Source organism: Hyla sarda, chromosome 5, assembly GCF_029499605.1.
Source record: "Hyla sarda isolate aHylSar1 chromosome 5, aHylSar1.hap1, whole genome shotgun sequence".
Classification (NCBI taxonomy): Eukaryota; Metazoa; Chordata; class Amphibia; order Anura; family Hylidae; genus Hyla; species Hyla sarda.
The window spans coordinates 54,015,988-54,042,637 of NC_079193.1; the positions used below are offsets into that span (position 1 = coordinate 54,015,988).

General features: G+C 42.5%; 1 protein-coding gene across 2 annotated transcripts in view; it reads left to right on the forward strand.

Moving 5' to 3' along the window:
• The window catches only part of ADARB2 (adenosine deaminase RNA specific B2 (inactive)), a 718,056-nt gene that overhangs the window by 270,232 nt on the left and 421,174 nt on the right, over positions 1–26,650 (forward strand). For both annotated transcript variants that reach the window (XM_056519506.1, XM_056519508.1), the window contains one exon: positions 17,211–17,246. In XM_056519506.1, coding sequence (XP_056375481.1) covers positions 17,211–17,246 — 36 coding nt within the window. The remainder of the gene's footprint in view (positions 1–17,210; positions 17,247–26,650) is intronic.

A 26,650-nucleotide genomic window follows, 5' to 3' on the forward strand; every position in this document is an offset into this window, starting at 1 on the left:
AGATCAGGGCCCATAGAGGCCACTTCACAAATGTCCAATATTCTGCTCTTAGCCATTCTTGGGGGTTTTTAACTGTGTATTTTGGGTCATTATCCTGTTGGAGGACCTATGACCTGCAATTAAGCTTCCTGACACTGGGCAGCACATTTCCCTCCAGAATTCCTGGATAGTCTTGAGATTTTATTCTACCCTTTTCCGATTAAAGGCAAATAGCGCAAATCACCCACCAAAATATTACTGAGCCTCTTCCATGCTTTACAGCTGGTACTTTTTTTTTCTTTTGTGTTCTTCATTTTGTATCTGTGAACATAGGCGGAGATTTATGAAACCCTGTCCAGAGGAAAAGTTGACCAGTTGCCTATAGCAACCAATCAGCTTACTTCTTTTATTTTTCAGAAGCCTTTTTCAAAAATGAAAGAAGAAATCTGATTGGTTGCTATGGGCAACTTGTCAAGTTTTCCTCTACACAGGTTTTGAGAAATCTCCCCATAGAGCTGATGTGACTAGAGATGAGCGAACTTACAGTAAATTTGATTCGTCACGAACTTCTCGGCTCGGCAGTTGATGACTTTTCCTGCGTAAATTAGTTCAGCTTTCAGGTGCTCCCATGGGCTGGAAAAGGTGGATACATTCCTAGGAGACTCTTTTTTAGGAATGTATCCACCTTTTCCAGCCCACCGGAGCACCTGAAGGCTGAACTAATTTATGCAGGATAAGTCATCAACTGTCGAGCCGAGAAGTTCGTGACGAATCGAATTTACTGTAAGTTCGCTCATCTCTAGATGTGACCTGCCAAAATGCTCAAGTTTTGTCTCTTCTGTCCAAAGGACAAGCCATAACGTTTCTGGGAGAATGTCCTTTGTCTGGGACAGTTTAATAATTTTGTTTTTATAAATTTATTCTGTTGAACCACAATTCAAAAACATTTCTTATTTTCATCAGTTAATGTTCAGTAAAATTGTTATTCATCAATACTTTTGTCAGTATCAAGTTATTTCTGGGAGCATTGTTTTTTTATTTTTTTATTTTTTTCTGTCTTTAACTGAAGGTACCAAAAAATGTGTCCATGTCTGTATTTATCAAAATTTGCCAGTGTCTGTTGGTTATAGGAGTTTTCAGCATACAAGTGTGTTGCATTGAGACAAGACCTTTAAAGGGGTACTCCACCCCCAGACATCTTATGCCTTTATCCAAAGGATAGGAGATAAAATGTCTGATCAAGGGGGTTCCGCCTCTGGTACCCCCGCGATCTCTGTGCACATTCCGGTGTTCGTTTAGAACGCTGGGTGCAGGCGCTTGGGGTTGTGACATCACAGCTATGCCCCTTGTGATGTTACACTACTCCCCCTCAATGCCACGCCCCCTCCCATAGACTTGCATTGAGGGGTTGTGGTGTGACATGACGAGGGGCGTGGCAGTGACATCACAACCCCCCGCCGCCTGATCCAAGCATTTGGAACGTAAGATTCCAAACTCTGGGGCAGCAGAGTATCCCTTTAAACTGGGATTTTTGTAGATTGAAAGCTGCTATAACAACGTAAAATGAAGTGTAAATAACTCATGAACAAGTCTACAGAGTGCCAGTTGCGGAATCGAGCAAAGACTGACCAATCATGTTCTTGTACAGTTGGGGCCAACAACCAATAATAATAAGCAGCCATTTTGTTCTTTTCTTATCTAACATTAATAATTTGCAAATTGAGATTGAAATAATTTAAAAAAACAGTTTTAGATTGGATATAAGCCATGTAATGAACACATCATATCGACTTGTGGTCTCAACCTGGCTTGTGATACTTTTATTAAATATAATTTTTGAAAGAAAGCTTACTGATATTTTTTTCAAAGCCCATATACGACACAAAAGGGAGATTTCCCGATTTCCCAGCGAATGGGTGATCAGTCTGTTACATTAACTCTCGGTAGTAAAAGTTTTCAGCGATGACACATGATAAGATTTATCTCGGCTTTGCTCTGTGTGTTTGTGTTAATATAATTAAAAAGAGAAAAATGTAATTTTGTAAATTGTGGAACAAATGTGCTGTGTAGACAGCTTAAATCCTCCGAGTGTCATCATCATTTCCAGCTTATGACATTCCCATCTTCTAAATCTGTGATCCTATTAGTTACTAAAAACACTCCGCTCCTGGAACTGGTGTAACAGCGAGATAAGAAATGCCATGACTCTATGGTTAAACTGCAGCTGTGCCTGGATAAGCAGGGATCTGGAGAAAAAAATGCACATATATATATATATATATATATATATATATACAAATGTGTATATATGAGGAACTTCTCTACATTATTCTCTACATTAATGGGGTTTTGCCACAATAGATACTTATCCGCCAACCTTAGATATATTGAGTAGTCCTATAAACATTGAATAGAGCCGTGGTGGAGTCTGCGTGCTGCCGCTTTATTTTGATTTCCTAGATCACAAGGGATAACAAGCAGATTGGCACCAGAATGAACGGTTTGGCCCGTGCCTGCATGGCCACTGTTCCATGTATTTTCTATGGGGCCACCAAGCATTTTTGAGTCTATCCACAGACGATGAATGCAGCGATGGCCAGGCAGACAGGCGCTGCCCACACTATTCATTCTGGGAACAATTATGTCTCCTTTATTGTGATTGGATGCCCACTGCTCTGCTTATTATCCCCTATCCTTCATGGTGGGTCCTATTCACGTGAATGGCACCAAAACACAACAGCAGGTGGACAGATATTGTTCTGAAAATCAATTTTGTCTTGTCTCGGACAACTCATAAGTAGTTATTTCCATCTTATAAAGTGATGATGTATCACTTGAATATGTTATCACTTCATCATTAGTGAGATTCCTACTTGTGGGGCCCACAATGATCCTGAATAACAGGGCTACAGTGCTGATTTTGAGCTTCAAGTTTTGCATGAGTAGCAGCACTCCGAGCCACCCGGCTGAGCAAAGAGCTGCAACACTGCCCCATTCTTGGGTGGTTGAGGTGATGTGCAGAGAAAAAAGTTTGCGGACTCTTCATTCTCAGAATCGGTGACTAAGTTTTCATACAAATTAAGAATAAAAAGCAGCAAAACATACTCCTCCAATGGGTGGAGGTGCAGGAAGGTACTTAAAGGGGTATCCAGCTTTATACATCTTATCCCCTACCCTTTGGATAGGGGATAAGATGGATGATCGCAGGGGTCCCGCCACTGGAGACCCCCGCAGTCTTGGTGCAGCCCCCGGCATTCTGTACCAGGCGCTGCCTCCGAGACCAGGATGTGATGTCACGGCCAAACCCCCTCCATTCGTGTCTATAGTCTCCAATCATGATGGAGGCAGCGCCTGGCACAGAATGCCGTGGTGGCACCGAGATTGCGGAGGTCTCCAGCGGCGGACCCCTGCGATCATCCATCTTATCCCCTATCCTTTGGATAAGGGATAAGATGTATACAGCTTCAATACCCCTTTAAATTTGCAGTCAAGAATACAATGCCTGGAAAATGAAGTGGAGGAGAGCCCCAGCATTGTTGTCCATTCTTGTCCAATTTGTTAAAATGATTTAATCTTTACTCCGAGGCTTCAAATGCATAGGCAGTTTTTGTTCTTCCAATGATGTGGTTTAAATGGTTTTCAATGATTTAAATAAATATGAATTGATTTTAGCTACTGGACAGGAATGGACTTTGGCGCTGAATCTCTTCTAACAAACCCACCTAATGTTTGCTCCTTGGTTTGCTGTACGCTACATATGTACAGTATGTTCTGTTTTATATTGTTGGGTAATATTCTTCCCCCAAACTGTTGTATTTTAAGCAGAGTGCGGTGCCCAGGGAAACCAGCAAGCATTGATATATTATTACCATACTGTCATGCATTGGCCTATATTTCTCTTTTTCAACACGTATAATTATTTTTAGTAGCCGAAATAAGAAAAAAGCAAGGCCATACTACAGAGTACATTTCTGCACTAGTTTTGACATATGGCTTTACTAAATCCAATAGCATGTTACCAGATTCCATAAATCACTCTGCACCACTTTTGATATAGAATTAATGGTAGCTGAATCAAAAAGAAAGCACAGCGCATGGTAACTAATCTCCACTATATATTACATGTAACACAATATTAGCATAAGAAACAATACCTCGGAGCAATAAGCTATAATTAGTTGCCGCTCTCAGTTTTATCTCTTGATATAACAAGAGCTATTAGAATTAGACATGGTAAATCATCCCGATCATAATGAGTCATGCATACATCTCCGAGCCGTAGCCTGCAAATGTGAGATTAATTAAAGATATTGCTGGATCTTGGTCCACGGTCCTCTGTCTTGTTCTAGGTTTTTCCCAAAATAATATGAATGCCCTTATTTTAGTATAGATTTGGTTTAGCCATTTTTTGAGGTGTCATTGAGTGGTGCAAAAAGATACTATTGATAAGGTCTTACAAACTCACCTGGCCTGGGACAGTCAGCTGCAGTGCAGGTGCTCACACCTTCTGGAAGCTGAAAATATTTAAATATTGTTCCCCTGTGCCCATGTTACCCTGTGCTCCTTCTTGTCTATATGCCTGTTCCCTGACTATTCTCTTGCCTGCTGATTTTGTACTACGAGCAAATAAACGAAGAAAATGAATCCGGAAACTCACCGCAACCATAGGTGATTCAGCGTGGTGCGGCCGCCATGGATGTCCGGGATGGTGCGGGAAGCTCAGAGGCGCTTCCCCCACCATCCCGGACATCCATGGCGGCCGCACCACGCTGAATCACCTATGATTGCGGTGAGTTGCTGGATTAATTTTCTTCGTTTATTTGCTTATATGTGTTTCTGGATGTCCACGCACCACCGTATTTTCAGCATTTTCTGTACCGATTCATTCCATAGAATTCCATTGCATTGCAGTTTGAGACTCAGCTGTGTTAGTTAGGTGCCTCCTATTTTTTTCTTGCTTATCCTGATTTTGTACTACATTGCACTCTTGGGCTGATCCTTGCTTGCTCTGATTCTATTTCTGATTCTGTTTTGGTACTATGCTCCCATCTAGGTTTTGACTTTCTGGTTTGTCCCTGGTTAGACCGTCGTCTGCTGATTTGGTTCCTAATGTGTCCATATATTGCTGACCTGCCCTCTTTAACACCCCATGCTTTTGGGAAATGTAGGGACAATCACCCAGGTAGGGGCTGCTATTTGGGGCAAATCACCTAAGTAGATAGGGACAGTAATTTGGGTCAAGTTCAGGTCTGCACTGTTCTATACCAGACGTGACATAGGTTCTATGTTTATGTGCTCCCTCATATCAACTCACCAGTAAGGAGAGAAAATAGCATTCAAATTTTACTTTAATCTACTTATTAAAAGCTATTTCACTTAACCCCTTATGGACCAAGCCCATTTTAACCTTAAGGACCAGGCCAATTTTATTTTTGCGTTTTCGTTTTTTCCTCCTTGCCTTCTAGAATCCATAACTCTTTTATATTTCCATCTACAGACCCATATAAGGGCTTGTTTTTTGTGTGACCAATTGTACTTTTTAATGAATCCTCTCATTTTAGCATAAAATGTACGGCAAACCCAAAAAACTATTTTTTTTACGGAGGAAATGTAAATGAAAACCACAATTTTGCACATTTTGGAGGGTTTCGTTTTCACGCTTTACGGTAAAAATGACATGTGTTCTTTATTCTGTGGGTCAATATGATTAAAATGATACCCATGGCTAGATACTTTTATATTTTTGTTCCACTTAAAAAAAATCTAAAACTTTTTGTACAAAATCAGTAATCTAAAATCAACCTATTTTGACCACCTATAACTTTTTCATTTTTCCACATATAGGGCGGTATGAGGGCTAATTGTACTTTTTATCGACACAACATTTGTATATATAAAACTTTTAGATAATTTTTTATAATTTTTTTTTGGAATACAATGTGACAAAAAAGCAGCATTTTTGGAACTTTTTTTTTTTTTTTTACGTTTACGCCGTTCTCTGCACGGGATAATTAACATTATATTTTTATATTTCAGACATTTACGCACACGGCGACACCAAATATGTTTATTTAAAAAAGTTTTACGCTTTTTGGGGGTAAAATGGGAAAAACTGAAAATTTTCATTTTTATTGGGGGAGGGGATTTTTCAGTATAAGCAATCATTTGATTGCTACTACTGTTCAGTGCTATGCATATGACATAGCACTGATCAGTATTATCGACTATCTTCTGCTCTGGTCTGCTCGATCTCAGACCAGAGCAGGAGACACCGGGAGATGGACGGAGGCAGGTGAGGGGACCTCCGTCCGCCATTACAGATGATCGGATCTCCGCGGCAGCGCTGCGGGCAATCCGATCATCAATTTTAACATGCGCATTGCTGCAGATGCTGTGATCTGTACTGATAGCCGGCATCGATCGCGGATGTCAGCCATTACCGGCGGGCCCTCGGCTGCTGCTAGCAGCTACAACCTGTCGTGTATGACGCAAGCACTGCTTCGATGCTCGTGGTCAGACACAGGATGTAAATGTATGTCCTGGTGTGCTGAGTACCACCACACCAGGATGTACATTTACGTCCATGGTCGTTAAGGGGTTAAATATATATCCACAGCCCTTGAACTTATCCATCCCGAATATCTATTTTAACTTGGTGCTAAGACTAGTGGAATACACTGACCTCTAAACAAATTACTTGTGTTCTAGGTCCATACATTTCTGCATGGGACTCTTTGTTAAAACAAATAAGGCTTCACTTACTGTAATGTCTGTCTTGGGTTATGTTCAGACTGCCGTTTGATTTTGGTGGTCTGAACAGTTTTATATTCCTGGCTAGGAAATAGTTAATTTTTTCACCCAATGTCTGTGCGGGTGTGTCTAGAAAATACCTTCTCAGTCTAGCTTCTGAGCTGGTGATTGACATCTTGTCTTGCTGCTACTTGCTTGACATGCTGCTATGGAGCTCTTGGTGAAACACTCTTTGAGCTTTAATTCTACTATTTTTGCTTTAGCATGCACTTGGTATGTTCTGGGTTTTAGCCATGGTTATGTAGCATGCTTATAGTAGATCTAATCAGTGTTTGAGTAGTCGGTTTTAGGATTTGTATATCCTTTCTGTTATGTATCTGTAAACACTATGTTTTCTCTTGTATTCGTTTCTGTACCAAGATATCCCTGTTACCTGTCCATGTTGACTCTGGGGAATTGAGAATTAGAGCAAGAGATCTCCGTGCTCCATGGTGGACTGTGGGAGATTGCATTCTAGTATCAAGATATTCCTGTGTCTTCTGGTGGTTCTGGGGTATTGTGTTTATTCCTGTTTAGCAATAGATCCCTTTTACCTTTGTGTAGGGGACTCTGAGGGTATTGATTATTCCCTTTGTCTACTGAGCTTTTTCCTTATTTGTTCATGGAGTCTATTTTGACTCATCCATTTCCTAGTCTTGTGTTCAGTGGGAACAGTGTCCTATATTTATATCCTGTTTGGTTTATCTGATCTTTGTGATTTGTACTTGTACCTGTTTGTGAACAGTGTCCTATGTTCCTGTATCAGTTTGCCTGTTTATATTCTGCCTTGTTAGTATTTGTATATCTTGTTGTCTAGTAGTTTTCCGTTTCTGGCCTGTGACAACCTTGTATATGTGTTTTTACTCCTCTGCAATTTAGCGCAGGAAGGGAACGGCGCCCAGTTGTCGATCCATCAGTTAGGATGGATGGGCAAGTAGGCAGGGAGAGATGTTTTAAGGTCAGTTTCGGGCTCTTCTCTCCCTGTCTTCCCCAGTCAGTCCTAACACTTACATCATGATTGTGCCATCCATGGCAGGTGTACATCAGCAATCTGTTGAGTTGAGATGTCAAACCAAATCCAATAAAATCCCCCCAAACGAAATGCAGAATTTTTGTAGGCGCTTTAGAGATGAGGACAAACAGCTAAAAGGAAACTTCCATTTATTTTACCGACAATGCAATGCGTTTCATGGTACTTGCTGACCACTTTCTTAGGCATGAAAACACTTTGAAACGTGTTGCATTGTGGGTTATCAAACTCCCCCCCCCCCCCAAACCCCTCCCACCCTGCCACTCAAGTCTGCTTCTCCAAAAATCAGCTCAGCTTTGTCCTGTGACTGCAAGACAAGCAATACAAGTCTATGGAGGGGGGGGGGGGGGGGGGAAGGAGCTCCGCCCACCAGCTCTGGGAGAACTTCAAATTATAGATGAAGCCTGCAGAGCAGAAATCTTCAGAAAAATACTGTATATGAGAAAAAGTGCTGCATCTCATGTACGCACAGAGGGCAGCTTATCCTGAAATGACAGGTATGCTTTGAGTTTTGATCTATTTCAGTGGCCTCAAACTGTGGCCCTCCAGATGTTGAAAAACTTCAACTCCCAGCATTCCTGAACAGCAGAGGGCCACAGTTTGAAACCACTGATCTATGTTATATGCTGCTGGACCTAGGGTCATGAACTTAGGGGGCGATAAGAAAAAAATTCTGAGAAGGAGACATTGAATAGACAATGGGAGTGTATTTTGTGTTATATGTTACTGTTTTGTCCCTCAGCAATTAAACCTATGGGGGGGAGGGTAGGCTTTTTGAAAAGTCTTCTATATTATACTTCTCGCATTGTACGTTACCACAATGCCGCCATTACCACTCCACAATATGATGTATAACTCAGTAATCAGTGAAATTATACTTTAATGCATTTCATCCTTACAGAAACTCTGCCATTCTCTTCCTACCATTAAATCAAGGGCAGTGATTATGTCTTAATTAAACTTAATTACATTGTGGACAGTATAATTATGAACTATTTCAAAGCCCCGGATGCAGCTTTCTTCTGAATCTCTCTCTCTAAAGTTGAAGCACTTTCAGGGCTGTAGAGGAATGTAATTACATCTTAAAGGGGTTCTCCGGCGACATAAATAAAGCCCCCAATTACAGTGCGGTTAATTAGCTCCCTGTGATTTTGGATCTAGTCTATGGATGTGGAATTGCGAAGGTTTTGAGTCCCTATAGGATGCCCCATTGTATTCTGTGTGTAGTTCTTCTGAACAACATGTCTGGACAAAATCACTAACAGATAAGAAGTGTAGAATAATTCATACATATGGCTTTTACAAGTCTGTGGGGTGCAACAACGATAATGCATTATGCCACTAGTCTGCCATACAGGTTTAGCATTTATAGGAGGATATCTCCATAATAGGGTCCTGTAAGGATACACCATATGAACAACACACCAGAGTCTCTGCGGTAAGGAAGGAGAGACACCATGTTGCCATGTAAAGGCTCTCTGAGGCATTAGACTTGTTGTAGTCAAAGGAAATGTCACCAATATCTATATAGAGGAGTTTTCCGAAAAGTGACATTTATCATCTATTCTAAAAAAATTTCTCCTCTCTGAAGCCACGCCCCTTTATTTCGTCCCTTTTGGGGTGGGGGCAGCTGGGCCTATTTTCAGGAAGAGGCCTGGAGCTTAAGATCCATCAGCTCCTGTGTTAATGTGGCCCTGATGCACTCACTTCCAGATTCCAAGATATGGGGGTTTATCTATTTCACATCTGTACTTTTCCCTGAGTAGTCAGATGGGCGGGAACATTGCTTCAAAATGGGGTATAAATGTTAGAGTGTGGTTATGCGCTTTATAATCACACCCCTAAATATGATTTACACCTCCTCAGCCTCCTAATCATAAACCCTGAGCCTTATTTATTTGGGACTTATCACAGGTTCTCTTTATGCAATGGCTATAGGGTCTACCGTATCCTCTGGATGGATTCTTGAACCCAGTTTAGTGGCAGGGCATTCAGAGATGCATTGTATGATAATTTGCATGACTGACTAGCCAAACTGGATTAGGCCTTTAGCATTATGACGTTCATGATGTATACAGTGGGGCAAAAAGTATTTAGTCAGCCACCAATTGTGCAAGTTCTCCCACTTAAAAAGATGAGAGAGGCCTGTAATGTTCATCATAGGTATACCTCAACTATGAGAGACATAATGAGAAAAAAGAAAATCCATAAAATCACATTATCTAATTTTTTAAGAATTTATTTGCAAATTATGGTGGAAAATAACTATTTGGTCAATAACAAAAGTTCATCACAATGCTTTGTTATATACCCTTTGTTGGCAATGACAGAGGTCAAATGTTTTCTGTAAGTATTCACAAGGTTTTCAGATACTGTTGCTGGTATTTTGGCCCATTCCTCCATGCAGATCTCCTCTAGAGCAGTGATGTTTTGGGGCTGTTTCTGGGCCACACAGACTTTTAACTCCTTCCAAAGATTTTCTATGGGGTTGAGATCTGGAGACTGCCTAGGCCACTCCAGGACCTTGAAACTCTTCTTATGAAGCCACTACTTCATTGCCCAGGTGGTGTGTTTGGGATCAATGTTATGCTGAAAGACCCAGCCATGTTTCATATTCAATGCCCATGCTGATGGAAGTAGGTTTTCACTCAAAATCTCAAGATACATGGCCCCATTCATTCTTTCCTTTAAACAGATAAATTGTCCTCGTCCCAAAGCATGATGTTTCCACCTCCATGCTTCACTGTAGGTATGGTGTTCTTTCTCCTACAAACACGACAAGTTAAGTTTTTGCCAAAAAGTTCTACTTTGGTTTCATCTGACCATATGACATTATCCCAATCCTTTTCTGAATCATCCAAATGCTCTCTAGTAAACTTCATGATTTGAGTCCCTGGCGGCATAGTGTGTTACTTATGGTAGCCTTTGTTACTTTGGTCCCAGCGTTCTGCAGGTCATTCGCTAGGTCCCCTCATGATCATTTTGACACCACGGGGTGAGATCTTGCGTGGAGCCCCAGATTGAAGGAGATTATCAGTGGTCTTGTATGTCTTCCATTTTCTAATAATTGTTTCCACAGTTGATTTCTTCACACCAAGCTGCTTGCCTATTGCAGATTCAGTCTTCCCAGTTTGGTGCGGGTCTACAATTTTGTTTCTAGTGTCCTTTGACAGCTCTTTGGTCTTGGCCATAGTGGAGTTTGGAGTGTGAATGTTTGAGGTTGTGGACAGGTGTCTTTTATACTGATAACAAGTTTAAACAGGTGCCATTAATACAGGTAACAAGTGGAGGACAGAGGCGACTCTGTTACAGGTCTGTGAGAGCCAGAAATCTTGGTTGTTTGAAGGTGGCCAAATCCTTATTTTTTCACCATAATCTGCAAATAAATTCTTTAAAAATCAGAATGTGATTTTTTTTCTCATTATGTCTCTCATAGTTGAGGTATACCCATGCTGAAAATTACAGGCCTCTCTCATCTTTTTAGGTGGAAGAACTTGCACAATTGGTGGCTGATTAAATACTTTTTTTTTTGCCCCATTGTAGGTGTTCGCGTGCTATGTGAGGAATCCCTTCTTCCTTCTACATTATTTAAAGTGTCCTTGTCACTTTTATAAAACATTTGACATACATAAAAAGCTTTGATTGGTTGGTATCTGGGTGTTCAGACCCAGACTGATAATTACGCAGAACTGGAAGAAGCACGCAGCTGAATGCCTCTCTCCCTATCTCATTGCGATCTCTGTCTCCTTACATGGGATGGGCTCCATCGACTTAAAATAGAGAACATATCTTGCAGTGAGACAGTAAGGCTTAGTTTCTACTTTTCCAAAAAAAAAGCAATAACTGCCCCCATAGCGTTTTTTCATTGAAAAAACACTGCATCCAGATGTTTGCTGTAAATCAGAGAGAAATCGCTAAATTATTTTTCAACTTTGCGTTTTTCAGTTTGGTGTTTTTTAATCCTTTTGGCGTTTTTATCACTCTTTTTTGGCTTTTTCAGCTCCTTGGCGATTTTGCAAAGTCGCAGCATGTTGAGCCTATGGCGTTTTTCCCATAGAAGTCTATGGGAGTAAAAAAAAATGCCAAGAAAAATGATATGTGGGTTTTAACTTTGGCATTTTTGCAGGCGGTTTTTATTATTTTTTGGACTTTAGCGATCCAAAAAAGTGGTGGAGATACTTTTTTTTATAAAATTTTGTGGGGTACCATTAAAAAAAAGTAAATAAAAAAGATACAGTAGCGATGGAAAAAATAGTATCTAACGAAATTTGTCTTTTTTATAATGAAATTTTTATTAATTTTTAAAACAGGGATCAATTTATGTGGACGGGCAGGTCACTTAAAATGTAGCCGACAATAATAAAAATGTAGTGTGCATGTGTTTTTTTACTTTTTTTAAAAAAATTTAGGTAGTACTACTACTCCCAGCATGGAACACACTGTTCCATGATGGGAGTAGTAGTACCTGTATTTCTGACACCCATTGCGATCCTTATGTATAATGTATAGATGTGGCCGGACGCTCTAATATGGTCCCCTGCACTGCCATATATAAACACCTATTCATATTTCCCGCAGAGAGCTGTGATTGGCCGGATGGTTCCAGCCAATTACAACTCTCTGTGGGAAATATGAATAGGTGTTTTTATACGTCAGTGCAGGGGACCATAGAAGAGCAGCCAGCCACATCTATACATTATATAGAAGGATCGCAACGGGTGTCTGTCTATTAATGCAGGTACTACAGCTCCCAGCATGGAGCAGAGTGTGGAGCAGTTAAGGACAGATTACAGCGGGTGTCACTCTTGACACCCACTGCGATTGTCCTTCATTCTTCATCCCTGAGATGCGGAGCGGCTTTCTCCTGCACTTGCATCTCTGCTCTGTATTTGGGCCGGCCACGCACTCATTCATATTTCCCACAGAAGAGCGGTGATTGGCTGCCACCATCCGGCCAATCCCCACTCTGGGCAGAAAATATGAATGAGTGATGTAAATTTCTATTCACATCACTGGCCTTAGTATAGTGCCGAGATGTGAGCACTGTATAGAGCCGTATGCTATATTATGGATGATTGCATCGGGTGTCAGGAGTGACACCCGGGGCGATCTGTCACACACACACACAAAATTTTTTTTATTGTCGGCTACACTTTTTGTGCTCTGCCCGTCCACATAAATTGCTCCCTGTTTAAAAATTTATAAAAATTTCTTTATAAGAAATATGAATTTTGGTAAATACATTTGTTTTCCATCACTACTGCATCCTTTTCTATGCATTATTATTATAATTTTTTTATTTTTTTTTTTTATTTGGTAACCAACACATTTTGAAAAAAAAACATCAGGGAGCAAAAATGCAATTTCCACTGAAAAGCAAAAAAAAAATGCCAAACACAGAAAATGCTGTGGTGTTTTTTGTGGCAGATTTTTCTTGTGTATTTTTGGGCCAAAAAAAAAAAAAGAAGAAGAAGAAACAGCCTCAGGCTATGAAATCCTGCTTTTCAGTTAAAATTCCATGCAGAAAAGCAGAATGCAGAATTTGCACATATTTGAGCAGAATTTCAAAACTTTCACTCGAACACAGAGTCTCATTCACTTCAATGGGGCACTGAGCGGAATTCCACGTCTTATAATTGTGCGGAATCCAAAATCAGGAATTTCCGTGGCAGAATTTGCAAATGTGTGAATGGAACAGCGCATTCCTATTGCATATAATGTGCACGGAATTTTGTGAAATTTTCGAGTGCGATTTTCTAAATTTTGGCGTGTGACCATAGCCTAAGGAAGCCAGCGAGGAAGTAAAGAGCAATCTATTGATCAGCGAGGGTCTGAACAAAAGTCTTTTGCTGTGTCTCTAGGACAGTACTTAAACTTAAAAAACGTATGCGAAAAAAAACTGCAGTAAGGCTGGGTTCACACCACGTTTTGTTAAATACGGTTCCCGTATACGGCTGGGAGGAGGAGGGGTGGGGTTTAATTCCGGCACCCGCACTCAGCCGTATTCGGGAACCGTATTTAATGCATGTCTATGAGCCGACCGGAGTGAACCGCAGCCTCCGGTCGGCTTCATTTTCGGCCGTATGCGTTTTCCCGACCGCAGGCAAAAGCGTGGTCAACCGCGTTTTTGCCTACGGTTGGGAAACCGCATACGGCCGAAAACGAAGCCGACCGGAGGCTGCGGTTCACTCTGGTCGGCTCATAGACATATATTAAATACGGTTCCCGAATACGGCTGAGTGCGGGTGACGCTATTAAGCCCCGCCCCCCCTCCTCCCAGCCGTATACAGGAACTGTATTTAATAAAACGTGGTGTGAACCCAGCCTTATTGTTGTTTTCCAAATGTTGTGTTTCCAGCTGTTGCAAAACTACAACTCCTAGCATGCCCGGACAGCCGAAGGCTGTCCGGGCATGCTAGGAGTTGTAGTTTTGCAACAGCTGGAGTCGCGACGTTTGGAAAACACTGCAGCAAAACACTTTAGAACTTTGTCAATATGTCTCCATGTGTAGCGATCAGGGATACAGCGGGCCGGTGGCCATCATTCTAAATAAGTATCACAGCTTTACAACATGAGTCGTAATAAACATGTTCCTAATTGAATCCGACCCCTTTCTTCTTCTGGGCCGGGGGGGTCTCGTATCTATTAGCACAGTCCATAATTCACCACTCAATAGGCTGACAGGTGCCTAGATTCAGCTCATCTCTCAATGGCATTTTTGGCAAGTCGTCCCTAGGGAGGTCACAAGGACATCTGTGACAGATACTAGGACTCATATACACAGTCAGGGTCACACCACATAATAAATACATGAGACGTTCTTAGGGTTCATTAAAACCGGGATGGAATCACCGTATTAAAGGGCAGCAGAACCATTCCGATATTGATATTGACATCGAAAATTGCTGATCCTAACAAAATTTGCCCCCCCCCTCCATTTTGCGCCTACGGACGAATGATCGGTTTTGCATATTCTGCACTTACTGCATTTATTCGGAGATCATCTATATTATAATGAGTCTGTGCGAACATTTGCAGCTGCACTGCATTTCTACAAAGCTTCTATTGTAACAGGAGGGCCCAGATTATCCTCAGGGATGCTGCATGGCTCAGAGGCTATTGTAAAGCTGCCATCCCGGAGAGTGATGGCGTTTGCCCTTCATAAACTCTGCCGAGTGCCGGCAATGTCACCCCATTTCACACCCAACCTCAGTCTGTCAAGTCAAGAATTTGATTCCCAAAAAGTGTCTGTCTCGGACTGGACAAAACATCAAGTACCTTTTGAAAACTTTCCGAAAGTGCAATGTCAAAGGGACGCGATTATTCCTATTACTTGCCTTTTGTAAAGTATAAGGCTACGTGAGCCTGAACACTTTAATGGGGTACTCCAGAAAAATAAAAAATGTAATGTTTTAAAATCAACTGGTGCCACAAAGTTATAGAGATTTGTAAATTGCTATCATTTAAAAAATCGTAATCCTTCCAGTACTTATCAGCTGCTGTATGCTCCAGAGGAAGCTGTGTAGTTAGATTCAGTCTGACCACAGTGCTCTCTGCTGACCTCTCTGTCCATGTCAGGAACTGTCCAAAGTTTAAGCAAATTCCCATAGCAAACCTATCCTGATCTGGACAGTTCCTGACACGGACAGAGGTGGCAGCAGGGAGTATTGTGGTCAGACTGGAAAGGCTTAAAACAACCCTAAGGGTAGTTAGGGGCAAAAGCCACAATATATCGCAACCCCAGGGCCGAAGACCGGGGTCAAAAAAAAAAACCTACATATCAACCCTATATTATAGCTTTTTTAGGTGTCATTTAAAATAAACCCCAAGGTGATGATTAACACTGACACTAGAACAGGGTAATGTGTGTTTTGTCGTAAATGAACTTGGAGAACACCTCTCTTGATTTAAACTGAATGCGGTCCTGCAGTTCACCGCAAAGATCACCCCTGTCTAAGTGTCCTTAAAATCCAAACAACATGCCAACCTCGACATGTTTCGCTGTTACAATGGTGTTGGCAGGTGTTCTCTGAGTTCATATACCACTATACACACATTATCCTGTTCTAGTATCAGTTTTAATCATCACCTTGGGGTTTATTTTAAATGACACTAATAAAAGCTATATTTTAGGGTTGATATATAGGGTTATGTTACCCCGGGCTTCGGCCCTGGGGTTTGGACAGACTGGAAAGAACTACATAATCTCCTCTAGAGTATACAGCAGCTGATAAGTGCTGGAAGGATTAAGATTTGTAAATAGAAGCAATTTAGATATCTGTACAACTTCCTTGCACCAGTTGATTTGTTGAAAAGTTTTCCCCCCTTTAGAGTACTCTTTTAACCCCTTCCCGCTGTAGGATGTATGCATACGTCACAGCACCCAACACGTTCACGCCCTGGGACGTATGCATACGTCCTAGTGATCTCCGGCACTGCTGCGGGCAGTGCAGGAGATCGGTGGCGGGACCTGGCTGTCAATCACAGCCAGAGTCCCGCCGCAGCTGCCGGGGCCGCGATCGCTCCGGTCCCGGCAGCATTAACCCCATAGATGCCGTGATCAATCCTGATCACGCATCTATGGTGTTGATAGCTCCCCCTGTTCTCCAACTACGGCGCCGCGATACTTCATCTGGAGTTATTTGTGTAACTGGAATAGACTGGAATAGAAGCTAAACTATTGTGTTAATTGTAATGACACTTGGTAACACTTTCACATATTCTTGGAAATTCTAACAATATATCTATAGAATCGTCCTCAAAGTTTGTCATATAGTTATTAGAAAAAACCTCAGAACCCCAGAAGAAAAAAATATGAATGCATATGATTTATAAAGGACGGTCTTTTAGTTGCATTTGGAATTATATGTTTTGTTTTTTTATGATGGGGTCATAAGTTATTCCCTTTGTATTTGGAGCCGGAAGTTCCCTTTACTATTAACACTTTTGTGTACACTGGGATCCCCCAATGATCACAAGAACAGAGGTCAATTACCACTTGAGTGAATAAAGAGCGGCCAGCTATAGACCAGTGTTTCCGAACCAGGATTCCTCCAGTCAACTGTCAGCATGCATGGATAGCCAACAGTTTGCCTCCTTCATCTACACTGTCCTTGAAAGGTAAATCAAGGCTTCCCTTTCCTCTCTCATCACTTGGCGGAGCATGCTGGGGGTTGTAGTTTTGCAACAGCTGGAGGCACCCTGGTTGAGGTACACTGATATAGACTGATAAATAGGGAGAAATGGCGCTCTAGAGGTTACAATCTACAAGCAATAGTACTTTGATGAGAAATTATGTTGACAATATATATTGTAGTCCATTGTATCCTATGTATCCCTGATATAGGACCAAACATAGAATGACTGTCTAAATTCTATATTATTAATAGTTCTCTTTCTATTTTGTTTACAGGATACAGAAATGAAAATGGGAGTTGTACGCAAAAGGGTAAGTTTTAAGTTTTGCGCTGAAACATTTTTTCTTTTCCTTTGTGGTCTCACATTTTAGTTGGGACTTATTATTCTTTGGTAATAGTTGTTCTCCTTACCCTCAAACTACTTGAACAGTATGTTTGTAATTTTTTTACTTAAAGGAGTACTCTGCTCCTAGACATCTTATCCCCTATCCAAAGTATAGGGGATAAGATGTCTGATCGTGGAGGTCCCGCCTCTGTGGACCCCCGTGATCTAGGCTGGAGCACCCCAGACATCCGGTGCACGGAGCGAACTTCACTTCGTGCTGCATGACTGGCAATGTGTGGTGGAGGCTCGTGACATCACAGTCCCGACCTGCTTGTGATGTCATGGCCATGCCCCCTCAATGCAAGTCATGCCCCCTCCCATAGACTTGCATTGAGGGGGCATGGCCATGACCTCACGAGCGGGATTTAGCCGTGACGTCACGAGCCTCCGGTGCTGCACCCGATGCTCTAAAGGATCACCGGGTGAAGCAGGGAGATCGCGGGGGTCCCCAGCAGCGGGACCCCCGCAATCAGACATCTTATCCCCTATCCTTTGGCTAGGGGATAAGATGTCTAGGGGCGGAGTACCCCTTTAAGGCAGTTTTAAATCTGTTAAAATAAAATAAATAATATAAATAACTGGCGACATATTTGTTCACACATTGGCTGGGTTCACACAGCGTAACATTTGAGACATATTTAACATTTTCTGGAACACGTTGCTATGATATTTAAATTGCGGCTGCAAAAAATAAAAAAATCTGCTCATAAACAAAAATACAAGCAGAAAAAATAAATTTATTTTGCTTAGTATTTTAAAATCAAAACCAGGAGTGGAACCAACACAGAAAAAGGGGTAAATCCTTCCAATATAGTTTTTTTAAATATAGTTTTCTGTGTTGATTTCACTCCTGATTTTGATTATAAATACTATGTTCACATGGACGGGTCTTTTGCAAGTTTCCCACTGTAGTTTTTTTTACAGCAGACCCCAATGAAGTCAATGTAATCGTCTGCGAAAATTTCACTGCAAAAATTCCACCACAGAGGGAAACCTAAAAAAGATCCTGTCAAATGAAATGAATGAATGAAAGTAATGCACTCACCCCAAAAATTGTGGTCCAAACAGCTGTTTATTGTGAGTTCAATGATGTGCCTAAGGGGCCAGGGAGGGCAGAAGAAGAATGAAGCTCCGGGGAGCTCATGGGTCCCGTTTTGCAGGTATTCTGCTTGGTCACTGGGGCATATCCTGATACTAGCCCAGAGATTGGTCAGAGCAGTGCCGAGTTTTCACTTCTGGCTTATGATTCACCAAAAAGATCCTGCCTTGTGAATGGACCCTTAGGCTAAGTTCACACAGTGTCAAATAAATAGCAAAAGACATAAAAGCTTTTGTACGTCTAATGCTGGAATTATGGCCGCGTTTTTTTAAACATTGTTTTCACAGACATTTTTATTACCTTTTACTGTTCACATTATTATGTTAAAATACACATGTATTTTATTCCTATTTATGTCTATATTTTGTTAGCGGTTTAACACTGTGTGAACACTGCCTTATGATAACATAGGTGCACACGAGAGCCCTGTATCGGGATTAGGCCCCAAAAGAGTACTTGCAGGTTAATGAGGTTGTTGTGGGTGGGAGCAGGCAGTCACAAAACATACAGCGGGTCCTGCAAAATTCTGTAGTACCATAGGGGGCTGATGGGCTGATGAAATGGCACAAGGGGTGATGAAATGGCACAAGGGGCTGATGAAATGGCACAAGGGGCTGATGAAATGTCACAAGGGGCTGATGAAATGGCACAAGGGGCTGATGAAATGGCACAAGGGCTGAAGAAATGGTACAAGGGGCTGATGAAATGGCACAAGGGGCTGATAAAATGGCACATGGGGCTGATGAAATGGCACAAGGGGCTGATGAAATGGCAATGCCACAAGGGCTGAAGAAATGGTACAAGGGGCTGATGAAATGGCACAAGGGGCTGATGAAATGGCACAAGGGGCTGATGAAATGGCACAAGGGGTGATGAAATGGTACAAGGAGCTGATGAAATGGCACAAGAGGTGATGAAATGGCACAAGGGGCTGATGAAATGGAACAAGGGGCTGATGAAATGGCACAGGGGGATGATGAAATGGCACAGGGGGCTGATGAAATGGCACAGGGGGCTGATGAAATGGCACAGGGGGCTGATGAAATGGCACAAGGGGCTGATGAAATGGCACAAGGGCTGAAGAAATGGTACAAGGGCCTGATGAAATGGCACAAGGGGCTGATGAAATGGCACAAGGGGCTGATGAAATGGCACAAGGGGCTGATGAAATGGCACAAGGGGCTGATGAAATGGCAAAAGGGGCTGAGGAAATTTCACAAGAGGCTGATAAAATGTTACCAGGGGCTGATGAAATGGCACAAGGGGCTGATGAAATGGCACAAGGGGCTGATGAAATGGCACAAGGGGCTGATAAAATGGCACGGGGGAGGGGGGCTTTTTCTAAAAGCTGTAACAAAATCTTTGTGGAATCTGGACACACATGTTGTGGGAGTGGGTGGTAATGGTCACCTATCCAGCGGGTGGGAGTGTATTTAAAAAAACAGTCCTGCCCAGGGCTCTAGTGCACACTATATTTTCATGTAACAAGGATGTGTTCAGTGGCACTGTGCCAGTACTGCATACTAAACATATATAACTATACGGCAATTACAAATATGTAAACAATTTAGCTTGAGTCACAAATTGCATATTCAGATTTGCCAATCCATATGTTACAATGCGTCAAGTATGTTGCCCATTGTATATTTTTATATATCACTTTTTTTCTCCAGTCTCATGTGCAGATTCAGAAACTTGAAATGGACAAAACAGTTCAATATTGCTCACAATAGAAAGAAGGCAGTATAAGAACATCAACATGAAGTGATAAGTCATTGATTATAGAGCAGATAGTTTAAAGGGGTACTCCACCCCTAGACATCTTATCCCCTTTCCAATGGATAAGGGATAAGATGTCTGATCACGGGGATCCCGGTGCTGGGGCCCCCCACAATCTCCCTGCTGCACCTGGTGTTCATTTAAAGGGTTGGGTGCAGCTTCAGAGATTTGTGGTGTCATGGTCACGCCCCCTCAATGCAAGTCTATGGGAGGGGGAGTGGTGGCCGTCACGCCCCCTCCCATAGACTTGCATTGAGATGGCGTGGCAGTGACGCCACGAGCGCGGCGTGGCCATGATGTTTCTAGCCTCCGCCCGGCATTGCCAGTCCTGCGTCACAAAGCGAAGTTCACTCCGTGCACCGGATGTCTGGGGTGCCGTAGCCGAGATCGTCGGGGTCCCGTCGCTTTGGATAGGGGATAAGATGTCTAGGGCAGAGTACCCCTTTAAGCACCTTCTTTGCAGTATTGATACATGAGAGTGTTCACTGTGCCTTCAGAACACAGCCCTTGTGGGTCTCATGGTACAATAGTATTGATGCCAGTAATGAATTTGTTTGTGTGGTTTATATTGTTTCCTATTGACTTTCCAGTGTACACGTCTTCCCGTGTGTCTGTTCCATTAGGAATCAAGACATAAATGTCATTAGCAACTTGAAAGACTTAGAAAAATGAACACAGGTGCCCAGTCATTACAGATTCATTTGGTGTTCATTGTAATAACATTAATCATGATTAATTCATTTTCTACTAATGTACCAAAGGCTTGTTCTTGAGCAGAATTTAGATTTTCCAATTTTCGTCTTATTCCAGCCATGACAAAAGATGACAAAATAACATTTAGAGTTTCATTAAAAAATATATATATATTGTCATAAATTCACTTAAGGCATGTCAATCAGAGAGTTCTAGGGCTTTAATAAATAGAGGCAATTATCCCGGGCAATCTTGGTCACTTAACCCTTTCACATCGTGGGTGTGGTGACACCGCAATGCGAAAAGCTGCGTAAATTTATTTCCCCATATAGTGGCTGCCAACTTGATCGGTGGCACACTTCTTTGTGTCTATGGTCCGGTACGTTATGTGTGTAGCACACCACAAAAAGTACATCGCTGGACTCTGTGCTCATGTACTGCGATCGGTGATACATACCCTGTATGCGACAATAATCACCTGTATAGTACAGTTCATTTACCGGGATAGGTACAAGAGCAAATGTAAAGTGAGTAGCCATGCATACTGTGCATGTATCACTACCCTTATACACTAATGCCCAGCAGTAGGGTCAATGGCCACTCACATTAAATCAAAACCATAATCTCAAAAAAAGTTGGGATATTTAAAGTCAAAGATGCAAAATGATGATCTAAAAAAATGTCGGAAAGTAGGAAGGGGCAACAATTCTTCCTTATTTATTAAAACATCATTAATATGATGGTGTGCAAGCAAGTCATTAATCCCCCAATGTGTATCCAGTGCAAACCATGAGTCCCTTCAATAAGTAGGAGCTCAATAAGTGTTTCCAGCAATCATGGAAAGGACTCATGGTTAGTTTAAAGGGGAACTCTGCCCCTAGACCTATTCAAAGGACAGCCATCACGCCCCCTCCCATAGACTTGTGTTGAGGGGTCGTGGCCATGACGTCACGAGCAGGGTGTGGCCGTGACAGCCCGAGCCTCCGGCACACCGGTGCTGCATCCGACGCTTTACATGAATGCTGGGTGCAACTGGGGACCCCCACGGCCATCTAGCCCCCTCCCATAGACTTGCATTAAGGGGCCTGGCCATGATGTCATGGGCAGGACGTGACCGTGACGTCACGAGCATCCGCCCAACATCACCAGTCATCTGGCATGGAGCGAAGTTCGCTCCGTGCACCGGATGTCTGGGGTGCCGCAGCCGACATTACGGGGGTCCCCAACGGCGGGACCCCTGCGATCAGACATCTTATCCCCTATCCTTTGCACAGTTTTTATAACAATAGTAATGATTGGATCCCGAGCTAAGTCTTTGCAAGATATATTAGAGGTGAATAATAAGGCTAGGTTCATACTGAGGGATCTCCGTCTGGAATTATTCTGAAGCCATCAGTGCCGAGTCCATCGATGTTAGGATCATGCGGATATTGTCCTCATAATGTTCTGTACGGATTCCGATCATTCTGATGTTCCCTAAGATGCTTGTTTGGCCATTGAGTACTAAATGCACTAAATACTGTTATTTGCACTATGGTATTTTTCTGTATAGCAATGCTATTGGTATAGTATGTAGCAAAGTTGTCTGAGTAGTTTTTTGCATCTTTATTTGGGCATTGTAGGCTGTATAACTAAGCACTCTAAAGCATTTTTATTTGGAACTTATACTGTTTAATAGTAGCATCTAGGTACTGTATAGGTACTGTATAGATTTATGATGCAACTTTCGCCGGAGAGAATGATATTTTTTGTGGGTTTTTGTGGGTGTGGTTTCCTAGGTGCACACACAACTTACACATTTCTGTTGTGCAACATTTTGCGCAACAGCCACTACAGCATGGACCAGGGGCCACAACAGGACAAGTGTGCTCTGTAAGGCCCCTTTCACACTGACATTGTGCTCCACCTACAAACGTCCATCAGGCCCTTTTTTTTTTGACGGGAGTAGTGGGAGAAAAAAAAGTAGCATGATGTATTTTTCCTCCCCCGATTCTTCCCAGGCTCCTGGACGGACATCACACTGTAATGTCACAATGGTAGTGTGAAAGAAGCCTGAACATTAGCATTAAAGGGGTATTCGAAGGAATAAACAAAAAACAGGCCTTTTTTCTTTTAAAGGGGTACTCCCGTGGAAAACTTTTTTTTTTTTTTTAAATCAACTGGTGCCAGAAAGTTAAACAGATTTGAAAATTACTTCTAATAAAAAAAAAAATCTTAATCCTTTCAGTACTTTTTAGGGGCTGTATACTAAAGAGAAAATAAAAAAAGAAATGCATTTCCTCTGATGTCATGAACACAGTGCTCTCTGCTGACCTCTGCTGTCCATTTTAGGAACTGTCCAGAGCAGAAGAAAATTCCCATAGCAAACATATGCTGCTCTGGACAGTTCCTAAAATGGACAACAGAGGTCAGCAGAGAGCACTGCGGTCATGACATCAGAGGAAATGCATTTCTTTTTTGGATTTCCCTTTATTGTACAGCCCCTAAAAAAGTACTGGAAGGATTAAGATTTGTTAATAGAAGTGATTTACAAATCTGTTTAACTTTCTGGCACCAGTTGATTTAAAAAAAAAAGTTTTCCACGGGGATACCCCTTTAAAGACAGCGCCCTCCTTGTGTCCACTCTGGGTGTGGTATTACAACTTGGCTCCATTCACTTCATTGGAACTGAGCTGCAGAACCACACCCAACCTGGAGACAGACCGGGAGCGGTCCTTGAAAAAAAAAAAAGACCTGTTTTTTTATTCCTGGAATACCTCTTTAATATCAACAGACACCGGCATCCTGATAAATGCCGACCATCTGCGCCTACATGGCACACACTAGCGTGTCACACAGGCGAAAATAAGTCGCCTTTGTTAATGAATGACCCCCTTAGTGTGTAATTATGTCTTATTGTTTGTTTATGTACCTCCAGAATTGTGAAGTGCTGCGGAATATGTTTCATATTATTAATACAGTGGTCCCTCAACATACGATGGTAATCCGTTCCAAATGGACCATCGTTTGTTGAAACCATCGCATGTTGAGGGATCCGTGCAATGTAAAGTATAGGACAGGGGTCTACAACCTGCGGACCTCCAGATGTTGCAAAACTACAACACCCAGCATGCCCGGACAGCCAACGGCTGTCCGGGCATGCTGGGTGTTGTAGTTTTGCAACATCTGGAGGTCCGCAGGTTGTAGACCACTGTTAGAGGAAGTTGTACTCACCTGTCCCCGCCGCTCTGGACCGTCATCGCTGCCCTGGATGTCGCCCTCCAGCCCTGGGGTGTCCCCGATACTCCGGCAAGGCCTCTGCTTCCCTGGCATCCTCGCTCTCCGTCGTCGCCATCACATCGCTATGCGCGCCGCTCCTATTGGATGATGGGACGGCGTGCGCAGCGACGTGATGACGACGATGGAGAGCACCGACGATGCAGGGGATCCCGAAGAGGACGCGCCGGAGCCCCGAGGACAGGTAAGTGATCGTCACCGGAGCACATGGGGCACCGTAAATGGCTATCCGGTAGCAGCTGAAGCAGTCTGCGCTTCCGGATAGCCGTTTATGCGATGGCCCCGACATACAAAAGCATCGTATGTTGATGCTGCCTTCAACATGCGATGGCCTCTGAGAGTGATCGTATGCTGAAATTATCGTATGTCTTGGCCATCGTAGGTCGGGGGTCACTGTATTATTATTCTGTAATTTCAGTCTATCAATATTATACTTAGATTAACATCAGGTAAGTTATTAGTCCTGTAAATAGAACCAGACAATCACACCGGGAACGTAAATATTGCACCGTTTTTAAGACACAACTTGATATGCTGTGCATATGACTCCGGGATGCATGACGTCCACTGGGTCACATGATAGAACCTTTCCATTCTAAAGGGATGTTCTGTAAACCTATTTGGGAATAGACTGCGCTCCTTGGTGGACATGTGCCTATTGTCAGTGTATTTGATGTATGCTTACGGTGTTTATTAGGAGTATTTCATATGTTGCAGCATGTGTGTGTTTTATATTTGTAGCAATTTGCTATAGTGCCTTAGGCAATTCCCTTGCTGATGACTTGACATATATCATCAACGCCTAGCAAACCAGTGCGACTTGATGCAAACATTTAAAGAGCCCCCCCCCCCTCCCCCCCCTCCGCCAGAAGAGAATAATACTCATTATAAAGAGCAATAAATACAAGTCATTTGTCACTGCTCGGGCTACTGCAGGCACATTTTGGACAGGACGACAGATCATTTAGCAACCAGCAAAATTCAGCACAAAGTCACAAAACACATAACAAATTGCTTTCTGAATAGAAAAATGTCCCTGCTTTAAGGTCTACACTTATTTGCATTTGGCAAATTATTGGAAGGGTGACCTTGTGCTTTAAACATGCAGAATACACCGAAAGTGAAATTAAGATCATCTGGACCATATTATTGCTAGAACTCCAGCCCTGAAGCCAATATTTACGGTAATTAGGAGTCACTCCGCCGGAGCTTGGTATCTGGTACACTAACTTAGAACACAGAGTGAATGCAAATCGTATGATAAGGATGGGCGGCAGCCATCACAGGCAAATACACAATATTGATGTCAGGTATATACACCAGCCGGCCCATCTAGTCTGCCTATATAGAGTATTAGTATTATCATACCATAAATGTGCAAAGACAATACAAAAGAAAAGAAACAGAATGTTCCTCTTTACTAGGAAGCTGTAGGAATTGTTTGTGTGATACCTGCTGAAGGCTGCTATAACTGGACATTACCCTGCGGCTATCCTAGCGCCTCAACAAGTTACAGATAGAGACATAAAAGGTTCATAAAACAGCTCCTGGGTCTTCTGTAATGCACATAGAGGACTCGTAGAAGGCAGGGGGATGTGCAACTTGATAGCCTGGGAATGGTTAATCGATCAGTTTGTCAGTTATCAGTCAGTTATCTGTTAATCAATCATCAGTTAGTTATTAGTTAGTCAGTTATCACTCAGTCAGTCATCAGTTAGTCAGTTATCAGTCAGTCATCAGTAAGTCAGTTATCATTCAGTCAGTCATCAATAAGTCAGTTATCATTCAGTCAGTCATCAATAAGTCAGTTATCACTCAGTCAGTTAGTCAGCAGTTAGTCAGTTATCACTCAGTCAGTTAGTTATCAGTTTCCGCAATGATACTAGACACAAAGCATCCTGCACTCACCACTATGTAATTGACTTGATGCTCCTACATGGAGGACACCGGTGGATCAAGTCTCAGAACATCCATGTGCGCTCAGAGGCGACAGAGTCGCCTCTGAGCGCCCATGGATGTTCTGAGACTTGATCCACAGGTTTCCTCCTTGCAGGAGCATCAAGTCCATTACTCAGCGGTGAGTGCAGGAGGCTTTGTGTCTAGTATCATTGCGTATTATTGAAGTCTGTTCTAATTCTACTTCCTAGCACCGCCACTGGACGGCATGTATGTGTTGCCACCCTTGACTTGTGAAGTGACAGTCTGTGTATCTATGTTAGCTGGATTGGGAGAGTTGGTGGTGCCATCCTGAATACCTCTGTGGCCACGTAGTCATCAGTTTCCTATCAGGGAGCTGGGATGGCAGGCCAGTCAGACTCAACGCTGGCATCCCACACTTCCTGAATAGTGGCAGACTGAGACAGCTGTTCTTTATTTGTGTTCTGAACTTTTGCCTGTTTCTGAGTTTTCCTTGCTTCCTGGTTTTGCCTCTAATGTTCCCTCCCCGTATTTGACCATTAGTGTATTGCTGACCCTCCCCTGGT